The sequence below is a fragment of the Corvus brachyrhynchos genome, unplaced genomic scaffold (genome assembly GCF_000691975.1).
Source record: "Corvus brachyrhynchos isolate BGI_N302 unplaced genomic scaffold, ASM69197v1 scaffold1120, whole genome shotgun sequence".
Lineage (NCBI taxonomy): Eukaryota > Metazoa > Chordata > Aves > Passeriformes > Corvidae > Corvus > Corvus brachyrhynchos.
In genome coordinates this window covers 804,906-825,910 of record NW_008235737.1, presented here as the reverse complement: position 1 = coordinate 825,910, position 21,005 = coordinate 804,906, and the positions used below count along the sequence as shown (strand labels likewise).

At 37.6% G+C, this 21,005-nt stretch overlaps 1 protein-coding gene across 2 annotated transcripts in view; it reads left to right on the top strand.

The window, feature by feature from the left end:
• Positions 1-21,005, top strand: part of PCCA (propionyl-CoA carboxylase alpha subunit) — a 275,875-nt gene that overhangs the window by 121,815 nt on the left and 133,055 nt on the right. For both annotated transcript variants that reach the window (XM_017733890.1, XM_017733951.1), the window contains exons 15-17: positions 489-557; positions 1,362-1,437; positions 12,148-12,258. In XM_017733890.1, coding sequence (XP_017589379.1) covers positions 489-557; positions 1,362-1,437; positions 12,148-12,258 — 256 coding nt within the window. The remainder of the gene's footprint in view (positions 1-488; positions 558-1,361; positions 1,438-12,147; positions 12,259-21,005) is intronic.

Here is a 21,005-nt window from a genome sequence, read left to right as displayed (position 1 = left end):
AGCAGAACATGAGGGATGTGATTACATATAGATGCAGAAAGGGTGTGATTATAAGGGTCATCCCTCATGCCAGGTGTCAGTCAGAAAAATAATTACAACTGTATTTTATTACAGGGATTAAATCAGAATTGAATGTGTTTAGAGTTGAAGTGATTGTGTAACACAGATGAAATTCTTAGATCAAATTTAGTGTGTTTACTGTGCATTCTAGAGAACAAAAGAGATTTCTGACTATGAACTCAAGATTGCAGTCAAGTTTCTCATAAAGGAGAGAATAATTTGCAAGTGTTTTTCCCGGTGAAGAAAAAAGCTTCCCTTCCCTCCTCCCAGATTCTCTGAAAACAAATAATTATTCTAGTCTTTCCAGAGGGAAAAATGTATGTGATAAGCTTTGTGGGGGTTATGGTTTAAGGCTGATGGGTAGATTTGATCCTCGTGTTGAAATTCTTTTTCCACTAATATATAACTATTTTTACTTATTTTTGAAGGTACGTGTTGACAGTGGTATTCAACAAGGAAGTGATATTAGCATTTATTATGATCCTATGATCTCCAAAGTGAGTTGATTATTATTTCTCAATATTCTAAAGGTATGAAGTACTGATTTTATACATAGATCTTTTAAATGAGAGAGCATGTTAAAGGATTGGTAAATCAGTATTTTAAAGGTGCCAGGCATAACATGCCTCAAGGGAATAAAAAAGAAGTGAAGGAAGATGTACAGTAGTGGAAATCTACGGTTACTTCTAAATAAAATTCTTTTTACCTTTTGACACTGTAATTATTTGTCTTGCAGTTTCTAATTATTAAGAAGATTCTGATTTAAACACTAGTCTTTATTGTCTGACTTAGATGCTGCCAATCTATCTTTTTAAACATAGTCTAGGCTGGATGAAAATGTCAATAATTCTGGTTTCCAAAAAAGAAGCATTGAAAGAAATGGTTGATATTGTCTCTTAGTATTAGTTTTTATTCATAAGGAATATATTGGTAAAATTAAAATATGACATGATAGAGTTCAGTTCTCCAAAATATTATATCTTATGAGTTTGTTGGGCATTAGGAATCTGGAGAGTCAGCTTGGATATTGAGCCTCTTGTCTGATTTTCTGAGGGCTTGCTTAGATGCTTTAAGTTTTATGAAGGAAAAGTGATTGGCCTTCTTTCATTGAATGGGTTAAAAGATCTTAGCTTTTTCTTGATGTTTCAGGGAGCCTCTATAGCACAGATACAGTAATGGCCAAGAAATGGTTTTATGACTGCAGAAGTTCTACAAGCCTATTTAATTTTTAAATGCTTTTCAAATTCTAGAGACAAACATCTAATTTCTAGGTAATGTAAATACATTTTTTTTTTCTTTAGCTGATTACCTATGGTTCTAATAGAGCTGAAGCCCTGAAAAGAATGGAAGAGGCTTTGGACAACTACGTAATTCGAGGTAACTAGAGAAATTTGGATTCCTAGTGTGATAGGCTGTCATCTATTTCAAGAAAACAGCTTGAAAATGTAGTAATTAGCAAATTGAGTAAAGTTCCCACTTTTTAAGTGCAAATTAAAACAGGAAAAGCTTGTGTTAATTAAGCTGAGAAGATACATCAACTCTAAAGAGACTTTTTTCCCCTCCATTTTTTTCTCTTGAGTATTATGAGATAAATATTTAAATAACTTTCTTAAAACTCATAGTTCTCACTGAATGGTTGCATGTAATTGATTTATTATGTTGTAGAGGGGAAAAAAAGGCTTCTGTACTGTAGGAAATTTAAGGTAATTGCCATTTTATAGGAATTTAATACATTGATTGCAATTAAACATTATCACAATGCAGTATTTGATTTTGTGTATATATATATTTCTCTTATTTTCAAGATCATTGTTTAGGTGTGGGCAAATACAGATGTGGGCTATTGATCAGTATGTGTTTTAGCTCTTGCCCTCTGATTGCATAGGAGATGCAGCCATTCTTCCAGGCTTTCTAAGCAGCAGGGGTGAAGCAGCCCTGACTAGTTCACTCTAAGTTTTGGTGAGGGCAGTCATGTTTTGTGTGGGAGAAATCTTTAGGTCTTCCTCTGTGTCTTGTAGAAAATAAGGACAACTCAGGGTAAAAGAGGTAAAAAATTTCTATTAAGTTTCTGTAAAACTTGGTTTGGCCTTAATGCTGTGCTGCTGAATGGTACAGATCCCATGTCAAACTCAAAAGATTTATCTGTCGAGGGGAAAATGAACATTCCTCTACCACAGTGTACCTAGGTAGATGGTAGGATTAGCCATTGTAAATGAACGGCTAACTCTAACATGAATTTATATTGGTGCAACTTGAGCCATTAGAATATTGCAGTACAATGTGCTGATGTAAACCCCTGCTGTATAACAGCTGAGTAAATTTATATGAGTGAGAAATTTATACTGCTGTAGTTAGATTGATGTGAGGTGGGATTTGTTAGTGTTGTTTTTAATGGAGACAGGCTCTGGATTCACACTCAATTGTATTGATAGCAAGTGATGCTGAAAGTATTTTATTTCATGAGAATATTGCAAATGTGTGTGGAGCATTGTCTTTTATTATGTGCTATAATATGGGGTGGAAACTTACCAATTGTTTGTGCTTAGGTGTTTTACACAGATGTTTATGTACCTAACAACAGTTCCACAGATTATAAATACTTGTAAACTATATGAGACCTTACACCTGAAAAGTACTAATTTGTATTCTTGAGGTTTCTACAGTCTTTTTATTAGTATGCATGTATCCATCATATCTGATGTCTCTGTAGTATTTGTCTGAGAAAGCTTTTAGTCTATTAAAAACATTTAAAGAGGTAATTAGTGAACTACAGGGGGAATTTTTTTTTAAAGTACTGCAAACCACAAAATTTAATGTACTACAGGTTTCAAAAGTAGATTAATTTCAGAACACATTTTTAGTTGCAGTGGCCAGTGGTTTCCATTTGAAAACCACCGGGATTTTTGTGTCATTTTACACAGCTGGTAGTTTCTTCTCCGTGTTTATTTAAAATGGAACGTTTGTGGATATTAAAGTATCTCTTCTCTTGCCTAGTGTGAATGATTCTTGGTAGGGTAGTTAGTAGAAACTGTCCCATCTGTAATGTTCTAAACTGCATTGACATGTGCAGAACTCCTTCTTTTTTTTTTCCTAAAGCAATTGTGTGTATTTTTGCTTTACAATGTTGGGTTCCTATGTAACAAAATATTAAACTACCTTGATCTTTTGTAAAGCGCATCACATGAAGTCTTTTCCATACTTGAGTTTTTGTTAGTAGTAAAAGATACAGAATAATTTTTTTACCTAGTTTTGGAGTTACTTGGTTTTATGCTTGAATAGTGAGCTTGTACATAACTATTTAGAGATTACCAGTCTTCCTGAATAGTGTGCTCCAGATTCCTATTTCTCAACACAGCCCCCTTGTCCCTCTGATTTCCTGGGAAGCAGCATTTATGTTTGCATTGTGTTTTAGAGACACTGTGTTTTTCCCTGTAAGTAATGAAATAACTCTTCTGAGTTACAAAGCATTTAAGGTAAGCAATACCAGCTGAAGTAAGTGTCAGTTGTAGTGATTATATACACTGTGAGAATTTTAGATTTAAAATCCCAAGGATTGCAATTTCTGTAAACAAAGATGCTTGTTCACTCACATGGGATGGGAATGGGATATAGGGTGACTGGTTAACAGGTCAAGGACCATCTAATATGTAGCTGAGGGACTGCTAATGGAGGATGGATCTTCCCCATCACTTCTGTGTCACTGGTTCAAAGCAGACAAAAGTTGGTAAGGCATTTTAGTCACTACTATTTTGATGGTTGCTCACTGACCTGTGTGAAATCAGTGGTTTTTATCCAGTTCCTAGAAGACAAATGTCTTCTTGGAGCAAATGCCACTATACAGTGTCATTCATGGCAGTCCCGGCAGAGAATCCAGGACTGAAGTAGCACAGTGACCCTTCAGGAGGTGACTCATAGGCTGGGTTGAGGCATGTTGGCAATGTGAAGGGCAAGGACTTACTCTGCTGCTCCTTGTCTGTTGGCTGTGTGAGAAAACATTCAGTTTCTACTGCTGTGGCTTTGGGATATTCACAAGTTACCCTGTTCCTTTTTAGCTCCATCCCATTTACAGGGAACAAGTCCCCAGACTATAGTCTTTATTGATTTGTTTTCTTGGACTGGATACTACCTGGCCTTGAATTCATGGTTTAGCTGTCCTTCCCAGTTAAATCTGCCTGAGACAATCATGAAGGAAATTAAAATAATTAAATTTTAAAAACAGTTAATACTTGCAAAGAAAGCAGACTTAAGCAAAATTTGAGTAAATAATACCTTAAGCAACCAAGGCTCCATCATACAGTGCCTGTAATAGCAGTATCTTCATAAAAAATGTTGAATAAAGCAAATTGGGATATTTGCAACAATGCTGTGCTCTGAAAATGCCTGTTGCATTAATATTCTATTCCAGTTCAGGTTGATGACAACTTGTATGCAGTGATAACAGAAATTCTACAGTCTGTTCATTGGTAGATGCTAAAAGTGTGACTAACTCAAGACTGAGTCAAGAGAGAGTCAATGTGATCATGGGAACATAATCTCCATCTTTTTTTCTGTGTAATACCTCTGTTGTTGTTAATGGGAGCAGATGAAAGTCTAGGATAGTGTTTCTTTGAGTTGTGGATTAGATTAAATGATCTCTTGAGGTTCTTGACAGTCTAAATTATTCTGACAGGAACTGACTCCTCTGCTGAGAACTGATCTGAATTCAAAATCTCAGCTGAGACTCCTGAATGACAAAGGGTCTAATTAGGTAACATTTTTATCTCTGAATCTTGCAGTATAGTTCAGGAGTGATTAAAGTTAAGGGTCCAACCCAGAATTGTCTCAAGAAGAGACACTTCTTGTTTTATGTAGTTGGTTACTGGAGAATTTGTGAAGAGTGAAAAGTTCAAGATTCCAGTTAAGCACAGAGGCGCTGTTCCTCATTGGGATGAGGCATGATTTATTTCCTTTGAGCGTGCACTGTTGTTAGTAGTTCATTTCTGTCTCTTATGGTACTTTTTTCAGAAACTTTTTGTTTTGTGGGGTTCTTTTTGGGGGGGAAGGGGATGTTAATTTGAGCAACAGAAACAGGGTATTGAAAGAATGCCTTTCAGTGTATCTCTTGTGTCTGTAAACATGATGTGGTATGCTTTCCTTCTTGGTTTTTCTAAAGTTTTAATACGTTTTTGTCATTTCTGGTGCTGGATAATATATTCATTTGAAGGCATGTATAAATCCCAGTATGAAGTTTTGGAAAGTTTGTGTATGAAAGTTATTTTTATCTATTTAAATAAAAGAAATGCTTATATTTATGCAGCAAGTAGAACACATTATCAATTCACTAGAGGTCTGATTGGAGATATCTAGTGAGATAGCTCATATCCTTGAGTGCAGATTCCTGTAATTCCTGAATCCTGTAATCTTTCCTTTGACCTTTGTTTGGGTTTTTATCTTCCCTGAGCATTCAAAAGTAAAGCAATAACCTGAAATTTAAGTCTTTATACAAAGTCAACCCTTTTCTGTTGAGATCTTGCTTGCTGTGTAGAGAGAGGAATGTAGTGGACCATTTGGGAGAAAGAAGAGTGGAAAAATGAGCCTCTGAGGAAAAAAGTAAGCGGCAGATAGAGCAAGAAGGAGTAGAAATGAGGAGGAAATAAGGGACCCACCAGCTGGGGATGGGGGAATCTTCCAGCATGAGGTGAAAGAGCAAACATGAAATAGAAACCAGAAAAGTGTTAAATAACTGTAGTGAGTGTTTGAGGGGAGAAAAGAAATGTAGACGTTAACTCTTGAGTGGAGACCTGCCAGAATAGTGGCAGGGGGGAACGTCTTTTTGCAAATGTAAACACACTAATTGGGGGGGGGGAAAGGAGAGCTGTACTAATGTTGTTAGAAGGCCTTGGCTTTCCAAGAATCACAAAATGAGTAAGATTGGAAGGGATCACAGTGGATCATGTGGTCCAACCTCTCTGCTCAAGCAGGATCATCCTAGAGCACGAGAAAAAACACTCATCTGTGATTTTAGTATTTTATCATCTATTTCAAATAAATTAATTTCAGGTACAAAGCTTTTCACAGTAAACTTAAATTTAGATCCGAACATCATAAGTGACTGGGTTATTTTGTTTTAACTTAAATGATACTTCTCAATGGCAGTATACATGTGAGTTTTAGACTCTCCTGTATTCTTATCCTCTGCAAATGCTCTCACTGGTATTGTGAGCAAAACAATCTTTGTGTGTAAGAAGCCTATTTGCCTGGAAAAACAGCGTATAATGTCTGTTCTTAAATGAAATGAGTTTTTGTTTTTTAAATGAGCATTTAAAAAATGCTTCAACGGGTCATACAACTTCTGCATAACAGAGGTAACAGGCTGGTAGTTCTGCAAGAGTATTTGTGTTCTCACCCATTGCAGCAGGGACCAGCAGATTCCCAAGTGTATCGATGTAGAAACCGAAACTGGAGAAGGGAAGGAAACAAACTTAGTTCAAAATCATTAGAAGGGACCATTTCAGCACGCTTAGTAGCATCAGCTTGGAGCTCAGATGCTGCTCCTGTTTGTTCTCTCCTTTTCTTAAGCCAGTCATGAGGGAGGGAGTGGGAATGGCAGCCTCTTAGTGAAATGTAGTGGCATATAGTTTAGGAAGGATTACAGGTTGCCACTGTCCTGTGGAGAAGAAAGAGGGAATGCCAATTGAAGTACAGCCTGATCAGGTAAAAGAGGAAGGCAATGTTATTGGTGCAGAAGGGGAAATTAAAGTAAGGTACTTTTTTTTTGTCGGATAAGTTTTTTGTTTGTATGGTTTTTTTCTCTCCCTTTGATTAAGGAGAAAGAACTGGGGCAGTGAAAAACAAGAAATGTAATGTGCCCAGTTGAGAAGGCACTGAAAAACAAGTGCTGTTATTTCCCTAGATATAAAGTTGTCCTAGTGTTCTATTCCCTGTCTTTAAAGTAAAAGGATATCTGAGGAGAGGATGATGGCAGAATGGCCATTTATTTTCTTTCACTTTTCTTGATGAAGCCTGCTTAGCTTTTGCTTCCAATTATTCTACAGATTCAAGCATTCATATGTGTTTGCTAACACTGTAAATAATGGTCCTCTTACTAAGAAGTTCAGAACCACATGCAATTACAAAATTTAGTTTGAGTTTGAACTTACAATTTTACAGTATGATGTTACCATATATTATGTCCTTTTACCTCCCTTCCTTTTGCCCTTTATCCTGGTGTGTGAATTCAGTGAGCTTCAGACTTTTGTATCTGAGAGAATGATTGTTTTTAGTTGGAATACATGTTCAGCTCTGAGGGTCAGTGGTGTACTGATCCCATGTGAGAATTTTATGCGGATGTTTAAAATTAAAAGCTAAAAACCCCTTTTTTTCTTGCTTTTGGGGTAGGACTTCATATGCAGATAGCCAGCTCTGAAGTGAGTTGTAGCAAAACACAAGCTTTGAAAGACAATTAAATAGTTGAATGTTGAGGGTTTCAGGGAATATTATGAAAACTTTTGGAATTACGAACATGGAGGCTTGCTGGGTAGTAATCATGGACTTGAGAAGTTCATGTGTTGAAAGTGGTGTTTTCACAGTCTGTGCAAATCCGATAATGTTCTTGTTTTAAGTGAACAGCAGAATAATCAGTGTTTCATAATACTCCGTGCAGAGGTTAGTTAATATATTTTTTATATTTTCTTTAGAGAAATAACTGAGATACCTCCTAAGCTTCATCACATTTATTCTTATTCAGCATTTAAATTGTTGGGTGATAGTTTAGCTTTGCTGGCTTGTTAAAAAGAGAAACCTCTAGTCCTGTACTCCACATGTTGGTTTTGCAGTCAGTAAGTATGCAGATAAAGTTCTTTCTGTTCCACTTAACTTGCTGATAATTTCAAATGGTGCTAAGTCTATTCAACTGCTTATCTACAGAGGGGCATGTAGGACTCCAATTAAGTTTACGTGGATAAATGCAGATTTGTGTTTGCAGGCATCAAGATGACAGAAGCTTAATACTGTAAAAAGGCTAATCAACACTGAATATGTTTAGTGTCAGTAAATATTTATAGTGAAAACATTGCCTATGATTTTGTGCCTTGGCATTCCAAGTTCTGATTTTTAGTGAGTAAAAATGTGGTGTGATATCCTCTTCATAAACTTGTTATAAAGTTGTTTTCTATAAAATGCATTTTATTGTTGTCTTTGGGTTTTCTTGTGAGGACAGGTTAGGAGTTAGGCTACAGTATATAAGTTAATGAAAAGTCTGGTGTACTTAGCAGAGTTTTTAAGGCCAAAAATGAAGAAGGGAAGGAGGCAAGATAGAGGCAGGCAGTATGGGGAGTAATTTCTTCTGATTATAATTTAATTTTTTTTTAATGAGGGCTTCTTCAAACAGGGGTTGCTAATAAGCTCTGGTGAACAGTGTGATTATTTAGTGTGCTCCTGTATTCATTAGGCAATAATGACAATTTAACTGGAAAATTAATGGAACCTCAGGAATATGTGTTCCATATAAAGCATATGAATATGTCGTTTTTAAAAATTTCATTAGGTCTCTGTAATTTAAATGCTAGTCTGCTTTCTTTTACAAATATGTTCTGGAAAATAGTGTGTAAAAATTGAAACCTAAGAAGTATACCTTAAACTGAGCTTCTACTGATGTAAAATTGTATGAAGACAACAGCCAAGTAAAATGAAAAAAAATAGACATATGGAGAATGGTGATTATTATATTTTATTATATTTTGACTTAGAGGAAAGGACTATAACTGTAACTGCAGTTCTGCATCAGCATTAACAATGTAAAAATCATGATGCTGAAGTGAAATTTTGTTTTCTGGAGGAGAAATAAATTGATATAGTTTAGGATTTTGCTTGTTTGTTGAAAATGTCATGGCTTGTCAGGCTAACAAATGTGATTTTCTTCCTGGCAGTCTGCAGATCTAGTCAAGAAAAAGAAAAATTCTCTGAAAACCATTGCAACATAAATACAATATACTTCAGTTTAGTGTTTAACTTTGCATGAAATAAGCACTGCCTGTTAGCCTCTGTTTGATCCTGTGAGAGTGTGAGGCTGATGTCTGGCCAGTGTTTTGGAAGCAGCAGGTAGTCAGGAGCAAGCTGCTCTAGGGGTCCATATTTCTGTAGCCTAGTAGTTACTCACACACAGATGGAGACCTTATGAACTTTGACAGAGGTCACACTAAATTGCAAATCTAAAACTTCTAGACTTCTGAAGGATTACACTGGTAATTTTTTTTAACGCCATATAGATTTGGTACATCACTAAAAGTATCAACTCAGTCTTGAGAAGCAGATCAACCATGCAGTCATTGCTCACATAATGGTCACAGGGACTGATAAAGATAGCCTTTCATGATACTTTAAAGGGAAACTTGTTTATTACATTTTTAATTTGTATATGTAAAAAGCATTCACATTGCTTCCCAAACACCTAGGCTTGTCTGCTCTATTGAACTTATTAAAGAAATTTTGGAGCTTAAAACATTGCAGAAGCCTCATATTTTTCAGATGCACACGAGTTAGAAATAATTAAGAATACTCATAGTATTTTTTTGATTTTAGGTCTTTTGGGGCAGTCGGTTGAGACACCAAGCTCTGTCATCAGCCATCACCTCACCAGGGATCTTAACAGCAGTTTAGGAAAGAAAAATGTGAGGTGATCTGGTTACACATTGCAGCATGTTTAAACCCTTGATTCAAAGTTGGGCAGCACTGAAAAACTCCTGTTTGTCTTGATGCTGGACTTAATAGATGAAGTCTCTGGGATATTTCGACTTACTATTCAAATTGGAAATTTTGGGGGGAAGTTTGTAGCAGACAAAGACAGACATTATTTATTTCCAAGTTATGGTAATTTAGCATAAGATTTTTAATTCTTTTGTGTAGTGGAGATGCAGTGTGACTTCCATTCGGTGTTTATGAAATCAGGGTCTGTGAATGATTATTTAGGTCGCAGGCAGCAAGGATCTTCTTTTAATCAAATGGACAAATTTCTATCATGTCATTATTGAACTGGTTGTGTCATGTGCTATTTAATGGCTCACAAACGAGTCTTTAAAACTGTGACTTCATGATTCAATGAGGCTCAGTCTGACTCTGTGTTGAAAGTGGTTTCAGTGATGGCCACACAGAGAGCTTGAAAATTCACACCAGCAGCAGACTAGTAGGGGAAAAAAGCTTTGAAAGTGTTTGAACTGGTCTGCATATAAAATAACAAGGATGTTGTCCATGCTTCTAAACTGGAAAAACACAAAAGAAAAAGGAGTGTAGAAGAATCTCCTGTAGCCACAGCAATTTGCATGGTAGTACTGCTAGTGTCTTTGCTTTGGTGGGATCCCAACAAGGGAAGAAATCCAAATAACTTAATTTACAGCTGTAATACCTGAGTTTACAATGAATTATTTTTCAATATTATTTTAAACTAGAACTATTAGGAAAAAAGTGCAAGTAATTGAATAATGTCATCTCTAATTGTGATCATATCATCACAATAACTTGTGAGTAAACACAGCTGAAGTTGAAGTACAGAATTTTGTGCTATGCAAGAGAAGTGGATGCACAGACAAATTTTTGCTATGAACTGTTTTGTGATGTGTTCTGCATTTTATACTTAATGGTGGACAGCTAAAGCCAAAGTTAATGTGACACAGCAAATGCAATGTGATTTGGAGTTACCTGTTCCTCTGACGCTGACAAAAGAATGTGAATTACTTTGCATTTCCAGAGGGGTGAGAATGTGCGCAGCTGAGGTTGGATAACCTCTTTCCTATAGCAGCTCCTCATTTATCCATACCTGGAATAAATCAATACCTGCAATGCTCCTGAACTGCATGTCTATTTCAGCTTCTCTTAAGAAGTAGTAATGTTTTTGAGCCAGTGTTATCGTGTGTAGTCATATTGGCACTGAACTCTTCTGGCTCATCAGATTTGATCTCTTTCTAAAATTGAGAAGAGAATGGAGATAAAGATGGTGGTTTTCTTACCTGTAATCTTAAACTTTCCAAAGATGACCTGTATGCTATTTTCAAAAGAGAGACAGTACCTTCTTTTTGAAAATTGTTTGCAGTAAGGAGAAGATAATTTAAATGATCTAGGGAGTTTTTTCTCAAAGATTTTTTTTTTTGCATCCCCTTTCTTCTCCTACCTCTTATAAGGACTTTCTTGTATTTAGTATTTCAGTGAAATGACTTCTAGTGACCGTCATATTCAGTCCTAAACTGCAAGCACTTCTGGCAAAGTGCAGTTTAGCATTAAGTCACTAACTTAATTACATAGAAGTTATTCAACTAAAACGAAAATCATTTAGGAGATGGAGGAGACAGGCTGAGAAGTAGAATGAGAAAGAGATGAAGAAATGCAGAAAACATAAGTAGCATAATACTCAAAGAAATTAAAGGATAAAGGTGGCTCTAAAGTTTCTGTGGTAAGTTATTTTAAAATTAAGTAAATAATTTTTGTGGGCTTATGTCTAACAGGGTCACAGAGAGGTCCTAAAGAGGAGCCAGGGTATTGAATGAAAGAATTGACCAGGTGAGGTTGGATAAAGGTACATGTGGAGGAAGCAATACATTTCTGTTTTGTAAGTTACACAGGAGTCTCTTAAGTGTTACAAATGATAAAAATGTTGTAAAATGGTATGTTAAGTGGTAAAACTGTTTACTGTATTTCTTTACTGTGATTGGGGCATAACATGGTGCATATCTTTCATTCAGGCTTCAGTGGAATTGAGCTAATATTTGTCATTTCAAGGAGATGGCTGTGGTCTTGCCTACATCTTCTAGAACTGGACCAAAAGTCTCTTGGTTGTGCTTGCTGTCCTTAACTCAACTAGGTGTTTGAATTAGGCTTGATGAGGTGAAAATTTAGATTGTTTACTTTATAATTAAACGGAGTGTTTAAAAGGGTGTGTCTTGAGGCAGGAGTGAAACAAAACTGGTAAATCTGCATTGATTACATCAGTACTGTGGTATCTAGGTTGTGAACAAGTATTTCTTCCAGAAAGAGTTCATATTTTTATAAGTCCTTTCCTATTGTAATTTGTGATTAATGTCACCTGATTTTGTATTGATTTGTTTTTTTTTTTGTTTTCAGGTGTGGCTCACAATATTTCTTTACTGCGAGAAGTGATCGTCCATCCACGCTTTGTTCAAGGAGACATCAGCACTAAATTCCTTCCTGAAGTCTATCCTGATGGTTTTAAAGGTTTGTTCCATTTGGAAATGTTTCTTTTCTTGAGTGGTGTTGTTTTTGATTATTGTTCCTTTATATTTTCAGACTGACATGTTCCCCAGTCTTTACTTTTTCTTCAAATATATCTGTGTATACACACAATTAGAGTTTTTAAATAATGCATTAAGTTGAAATAGCTAATTTTTTTTATCTTCAGGAAGGCAAAATATGTATTTCTAGTGATAAAATAGTAAATTAAATACACCCAAAGTCAAGAAAAACCATTTGTAGGTGATATGAAATATGTAAAATAAACATCAGTTCTGCTGTGCTATCATACTTCATTACAGACAGACTGTTAACTATAGTAAGATAAGATTTCTTTTTACTCAGCACTGTTGCTGCTTCAGTAAGTTGGTGTAGCACCTCTAGAATTGCCTTTTGGCACCGTTTGTTTTAACTGTAGCCTTGTCTGAGGATCTGGCATTTTATCAGAATATTTCAGTACCCTGGTCTTAATACTCATTAGACACAGTAATGGGCATCATTTTGAAATTGTTAACTCATACACTACGTTAACATAAACACAAATTTATTTCTTTACAACATCCCAAACTACTCAATTTCAAAAATGTTTACCAATGGTTGCTAGAAAAATGTAAGGAAACAAATAGATTGGTTTCCTTTCACAAGTAACAGGTTTTGAAAGGTTGACTTCTCTCTTAGCTAATCTGCTGTAGATGCTTTCTTGGCCTGTGTGGTCAGAGATTCAGTTCTTCCATACAGGTCTCTCACCTCAGCTGGCATTCATCAGGCAGAACATCTTCCTTATTTAAAAAAAGACAGTATTTATAGTTCATCATTCATGGGTCCTTTATGAATCCCGTGGAGATTCCTTTTCCCCCATTCATCATTAATCCAATGTGGCAGAATCCTCATCCCACTTTGGAGGCAGCACTGCCAGATTGGCAGTCACTGGATATGACTGGCACCTTGCCAAATTCTAGTCTCATTAAGGAGCAGAACAGATTTTTCTTACCTCAGGACTCAGTGTGTGAGTGTGTGGATGACTATTCTTTGCACCAGAACTACTCGATATCATGATGTCATTGACAACTCTGTGTGTGATACTGTCCTACATGTGGGATTAATGCATCCTGCTTGTTCCTGGCTCCTGACTGAGACCACAGGAACAGGTGTTGGCCACCTTGAGTGGTAGTGGGCTTGTGATGCTTCAAGCTGAAAAGTTCCTTTGTTGTCTTTGCTAGGGGGTACTTAGCTAATCTTTGGGTAACTCAGCTGGCTTTCATCCAGCAGCATTGAAAATGATCAGGGTACTCTGATCATCTGCTCCTGAAGCTGCTCTTGAAGGCTTGGTGCTGCTGTAGTTGGTCTTTCTCCCTTCCCTGACACTTGAATACAAAATCTCATGTCTTGTCTCTCTGATGTTTCTGGGACTATTCAGTCCTCTTCCTGAGTAGATCCAGATCTCTTAACCACCATGAAATCTGCATGTTTTTACTGTTGCTGCTTTTATTGGGGTAGTTTTTTTGTAAGTTCCTGGGTTGATTTAGCTCGTGAAGGAATCTGGTGAACTTCAGTAGATGTGCAAAGTGAGTGGCAGACTGGGAATGGGGAGAGGGGAATGGAGGAAAAAGGCAAGGATGCAAGATGTTGGAATTCCAGTATCATATTGTGAGAAGGCAGCCTCACCTGGCACACAGCTGGGAACAATAAAAACATAAACCAAACAGTAGTATTATATTAACAGATTCTTAAAGATATGCTTTTGCTCTGGACACCAGAAGACACAAGAACAGATATTGTGGCAGTTCATAATCGAAACTAATGATTGGCACATGTGAAATTCCTAGACTTTGTTCCTGCTGTATGAAAAGTCTTGCTCATCTCCTTCCATGTATCAAACAAAAGCACACATTAGCCTTCTTAATGATAAATAAAGGAACATATTATGGTACTGTACTTCAGATCAAGAATACTTACTTATGAATACTGATTAAAAGCTCACCAAAGTAATTGAGAGCCCTTTTAATGATGTAGTTTGCACTGGATCAAACCCTTCATGGTTAAAAAAAAATTGATTACTTGAATTTGCGGATAGCTTTTTAAGTACCCACTGAAAAATGTTTCTGCAAATCCAAGGACTCAAATGGGAACTGCTGAATGCAAGCAAGGATGGCGGGCAGATGACAGGTAGAAGCTCAGGAAGAGAAGCAAAGACAAAAATTAACTTATGTGTAATTTCTTTAATCACTTCAACTAACTTTTTAATATAAATACCCAGGGTAAACTTTGCTAGGAGAATTTGGAAATTAAGTAGCTTCATATATCTTACTATTGCTTATAGAAGATGAATAGCTGTTAAAAAAGAGCTGTGACAATCTGAAAAATCAGAGCAATGTATAGCCAACATGGATCTGGAAATACGTAGAAATGCGTGCTGTTGTTAACAGTAGGAATCCATACCAGAGGTGTTTTAAATTTGGAAAACTTAAGAAATAGAAACGTTTCAACAGAGATGTATGTAAAGTTAATGCTCAAGCACAATCCATTGTTTCTTCTGTAAACTGCACAATTGCCACTGGTGATGTACACTGATGGTAAGTAATGAATGTCAGCTGTGTTCTTTCTGGTGACTGCATGAAGTACTGGCCCATTTCTTCTGTGCATTTTTCTTCAAGTATAAATAGCGAGTCTTACTTAAGAGTAAAATAAGAGATGCTTTGTTTTCCAGTCTCATTTTATGAGTTCCATTATAAATCCTTTATTAGAAGACCTTTACTCTAAGTTAAGAAAAAGTGAATTATTAAACGTATCTCAGCTACTTTTCCATTAACCTGTGTGATGCCCACTTCAAATTACATATAGAATGGGCATGTTCAGTAATTTTCATGATTAGAGTTTAACTCTTTCTCCCCATCTTTAAGTAAACATTCACTACCAGAAGAAATTTGTTCATTGCAAGTTATTTTAAAATAATAGCTGTGCCAAAAGTAACCTTGCGCAGAGTTTGATTAGTGTGGGAAAGCAGCTGCTGTCATGCCACTTTTTTGTCCATGTGAGGGATGGCTGGCTGGAATGCTGGCTGGCAGTAGGTTGTTGCTCTGAACATACATGTATGTTTTGGGAGGTGTGTAGATCTGAGGGTGGGTGCAGGAACGCTGATTAGGTCAGGTGACACTAGTACACCTGTGTTAGAGTGGCCTCCAAGCACTTTGCTTGCAGAATAAAAATGTTTTTCAACCATGCAGGAGTCAGATACACCATTCTACTACAGCTTCCAAACAACCTGGGAAGCCTCTGTACTTCCTAATCTGCCTGATGAGAAAGAAGTTTACTATGTATTATCCCTATTTTATAGGCACAGAAAGTGTATCTCTATTTTCACAAAGATCCAAGAGGAGTCTTGGACAAAGAACAAATAAAGGATCTTTAGGTTAGTACCCTGTTCATGGGATTAGTCATTGCGGTTCAGACTGTCTCACAGTTAATGTTTTCCTGGTTTTTGTTTAAAATATTGAGTTTTTCTTGATGTTCCACTCTTCCTGGTTATTAAATGATGTCTCAAATCAGTCAGTCTCTTTGGGAGACACATCCTGTGCCAGTGAAAGATGGGGCATTTTCCAGGAGAATATCACAAAAGTCATCCCAAAATACATGAGGGGAAAAAAGCCAGAAAAGGAATCATTTACTTTCCCTCTTCTGGCATGTTTGCCTCATTTGAATGGAGAGGAAGAACAGAAATTCTGATGGACAATCCTTTATATTTTTAATGCAGAAAGGAATAAAGAGGAAGCCCTTCTCCTCTGAAATGGCATATTGGCTCCAGAGACTGTGTGTGAGGTGAAGGCCTTTAGACGTGTTTATCATAATCATGTGGGTTGGATGAAATGATTTCTCTGCTTAATACTTACTAAACAATCTCTGGAATACTGTGTCCAGTTTTAACCTCCTCATACATGTAAGAAAGGTGGCAATAAGCTTGAGTAAGTCTAGTGAAGAGCCACAGGGGTGGTACTGGGGTTGGAATAGATGACCCGTAAGGAGAAGCTGGGAGAACCAGTCTTGTTTTTCCTGGGAGCGAGAAAGCTTAAAGTGGACCTAAGGACAGCCTTCTAGGACCTTGGGGGGGTTCCCAAGAACATGAAGCCAGGCTCTTCAATGAGTTGCACAGCAGCACAGCAAGAATCAGGGGTCAGAAATTGGAGATTTTAAAGGTCTCACTGCACAAATCTCTGAGCAACCTATTCTGAATTTGATGTTGAGATCGCTTGGTGGGGAGGGGTTTATTCACACTGAATAAACTAAGGAACTTTAAAGGTCCCTTCAACCTCAGTCATGCCATGATTCTGAGCAAAGGTGTTTTTTAGGTGAATTGGGACTGCAGCTAAGACTTTTAAATTTAGGTCTGGAGGCTTTTGCTATTAGTTGGGGGGGGAAATGCAGCTTCCCCTCTCACTGTTAGAAGATGGACGATGCTTGCTGCTAATTCCATTCATTTTTTCTGCATTGGAATCTAATATTAGTTTTAACTTTGTGAAGCTACTGGATTATAAAGGTTGACTTAACGGTTTGCTTTCTTCTTTCTGGCAGCTGAGGCTAAAAATCCACTTCTTAGTCTGTCACTACTTCCTTTATAATTCAGACTAGAGAGGCTTCCTTTCTGTATACTATAGCATCCATCTTAGAAGTGGGCGTGAGTTCTCTGAGATACAGTTCTGCACTACTCTGAATGGTTTGAGATTGCTTACGCTTATGCCTGTCTCTTACCATGACTGTTTGTGTGGAACAAAGCTGTGCTCGCCTTCACAAGAAATTAAACCATTTAATAACATTCAGCTTTGTTTTGTGCCTCAACCTACTTGGTATATGTGCCATCTGTAATGGTTAACTTCAAAATCCACTAGGAAAAACTTGACCTAAAACAGAAACTAGGAATGTTATAAACTTTGCCTACATTGGTCTTGATCTGAATTATGCATTGTACTTTTTATCTTACCCATTATGCTTTTAATTTTTATTCTTCCCAATAAGAAAACAATCACTTTTCAAGTATTAAGTAACTGACTGGGGCACATAACCAGGGCTTGTTTGTTTTGTTTTGTTTTTTTTCCCTGTAATTGATAGTAGGAAACACGTTTCTAGGACAAAATGCAAATGAGACTGTTATAGGAAAAATGACCTTTTATGTAATTTAATTTGAAGTTGGTTATGTAAAGTAATTGCATGAACCTTTTTGACTCAGCTTGGGGGATACTGAGATAATATTGATTTAAGCAATCATAACATCAGGGAAATGAGAGAGAAATATTTTTTTTCTTGTCTTCCTTCTGACCAGGGTTCTGCCATTTAGTAGTAATAGATGTGTGCAGTTGAGTTTTAAATAATATGAACAATACTGCTTCCACTCCTTTAGTTATGACTTAATTTTATAACCATTCTTCCTGTTCTGCATTTACCTTATGTAATTCAGCTGATAATTCAGTGATAATGCAGAAGTATATCCCAGGTTAAGCAGAGAGATTTGGCAGCTACCAGTTCCATGTTTTATTGTGGAGGTGAAATTTCTGTGTAGGCCAGGAGTCTGCAGTGATGAGAGCAGGGAAGACCAGTGGTGTAACTTCCTATATTGGGAGTTGGAGGACCTTTGCTACTTACTCATTTCACTCCCTTTCAAGGAATCACTTGGACAACTGCTCCAGAGGTAGCTTTGTTACTCTTCCAATCAATCTGTATGGTGAACGTGAAAGGCTGTGTTGTTATATCTGATGGTGAATATTAATTTGTTCCTCAAGACAGCCCACTGAAATCCTGAGGAGTAGCTTCTGAAGTGAAATAATCCTTGATGGGAAACAAAAATATTACTATCTGGAACATTTGTGTATTTCCAAAGATAGTAATGTAATTGTAACTTTGACTTCAAAGCTGTTTAGAATTCAGCTGAGCATAGCAGCAAAGCAAAAGCAGACAGCAAGGGAAGTGGGACTGGAGTTCAGCAAAGTAAGGCAGTACTGACAGCAGTCTGTCCTGTGTAATAAAGGTAAATTGCCATCCTTAGGAAGCAGCCTTTAATCAAACTTCTGAGGTAGGCCTCCAAAGTTATGCTAAGGACATTCCGTGGTAGGGTTGGATTTTTATTGCCAGCGACCAAAACCTAATTTTGGTATGTTCCTGTTAACAGTTTATATTATCTCCCAGAAATCCTCCTTTGGATACTACAGCATAACTGGCTTTCTGCTTGCCACGTCTGTGACACAACTGGTGTAAATAGTGACAAATGGATAAATATTTTTTTTCATGTTCGTAGTCATGAAGCAATGAGTGTGACTCTTGATCAGTTGTTAACCTGTTTCAACTTATTGACCTTTGTTTGCTGTTTGGAGTTTGATTTTTGTTTGAAGATACGGGGAGAAAATAGTTTTTGTGGCACAGCAAGCAAAAAAGCTGTTATTTCATCCAAGATGGAGGTCATGCAGTAAAACCTTTGACATGGGATCTTTCTAGTTTTACCTTGTTCCTTTATTTGAGTTGATTCTAACAGTGTGTGTTGAAGCAGGTGGGAACATGCAGTTTTGGTCACACAGTCTTGTCATGAGTGTTGGCTGGGGGACTGAAAGGCAAAGGCTTTAGGGCAGGTTCGTGATGTGCCTTTAGCTGAGACGTGTAAATAAATCATCAGTTTTAGATTCAGTGTTTTGAAAAAGCAATCTCAGAGTTTCTTCACTGTGTGTAAACAACTGGAAAATTGGCACATTTCGGGTCTGGATAATTGATGTTATTGCAGTGTATAATTACATAAGGCTTATATATATATATAATGTGTGTGTATATGTACAAATAGTACAGAAGTTAAGTGTTTTTTGAATTTTGTCTTGCAGTCAGTTTTTCTGGTGACTGGCAAAGGAAAAATTGAGTTTGTTTCTGAAGCCACGTTCTCAACCTTTCAGCATTTTTATTTCTGCATGTGTTTGTTGAAGTGAAGACAGTTTCCATTTCAAGGCAGATAAAAAAAATAAACACTGAGCAAAGGAACTTGCAGTAATATTCAGCCAGAATATGTTAATGTGGACTAAATTAAAAAGAGATCGATGCAGATTTTCTGACTTTTGTTATTTTTAAATTTACATTTTTTGGCCTGAGACAACTTCTTTGTACTGTTAGCTGGACTTTATTGAATGTATTTCCATCACTGTGGCATGACTGCATTTCTGAGGTGGACTCTAAGTAGCCTCTTTACCTAACCCTGTTTAATATGCCCAGTGGAATGATGGGATCTGTGCAGAAGACATCCTGTTTTGAAATTGTGGCTTTGTTACTGTAGAGTCTGCTCCAGTCCTTTACAGCAGCCTCCATTCTGGATTTTCTTGAGGATCTCATTAGTCTTATTTTGTGCTGCTCATAGAAATTGTCACTGGCTAGTGACCAGTACTGGGGAATGTGAATTTACATTACATAGCACTGAGATGATGGGAGGGAGATATAGAAGGGGTCTGTGTAACTGTTTGTCTGCTGCAGGACTGGAAGCAAATATGCCCCCCTGGGCAGAGTTCCTCTGGGAGACACAGCCTTCTGAAGCTCTTCCCCCATCCTTTCATGTGAAATCTGTGCTTGTTCTGGATGATTGTATTTGCTATGATATGTACACACAAAGCACTTTTTGAGAGCTGTGTTGTAACTGAGTTCAGCAAAGTCTTTCAGTCTCAACCTTTGTCTTTTAACTTTATTGTGTAATCCTCCTCCCTTGCTTGTTAGACACTCTTGCTTTCACTTGTGCAAAATCTGAAGGATAAAGTTTGCCTCTTTTCTTCATGACAATTCAGTTTTGCAGTTCTTGTCCTGTTTTATGTCAATTTTAACTTCCTCCCCCTGCCTTGTGGACCAAGTACTTTGTCCTTGTGCTCACTCTCACAGAATCATAGAGTGCTTGGGTTTCAAGGGTCTTAAAAATCACCTGGTTCCAACCTCCCTGCCATGGGCAGGGATACCTTCCACTAGACCAGATTGCTCAAGCACCATCCATCTTGGGACTTCCAGGAATGGAGCATCGACCCCTGGGCAACCTGTTTCAGTGCTGCACCACCCTCACAGTAAAAGACTTCTTCTTAATGTCTCATCTAAACCTGCCCTCTTTTAGTTTGCATTTATTCCCCCTTGTCCTTTCACTACATGCTCTTGTAAATATTCTCACTCTATCTTTCTGGTGGTCACCTTTCAGGTACTAGACAGCTGCAGTTAGGTCACCCTGAAGCCTTCTCTTTTCCAGGCTGTATTGGTTTTGCTTGGCCTGGTTTTTGGTAGTGGAGGGGCCACAGAGGTGGCTCCTATGAGAACCTCCTGGAAGTTTCCACCATGTCCGGCAGAGCTGATAGCTCTGAAGATGGACATGCTGCTGGCCAAAACTGGGCCAGTGAGAGAGGTTGGTAACATCTCTGTGATGACATATTTAAGAAGAAAATCAAAATAAAGTCACAAGATTTTGGATTCTAGTCAGAGAAGAAGAGGAGGTGAGAACATGTATCGGAAAACAACATGGCGACACCAAGGTCAGGGAAGAAGGAGGGGGAGGAGGTGCTCCAGGCACCGGAGCCGAGATTCCTCTGCAGGCCGTGGTGATGACCATGGTGAAGCAGCTGTGCCCCTGCAGCCCATGGGGGGAATCCATGGGGGACGCAGAGATCCACCCGCAGCCTGGGGGGGAGGTGACCAGAGCGGGTGGATGCCTGGAGGAGGCTGTGATCCAGTGGGAGACCCCGTGGGGA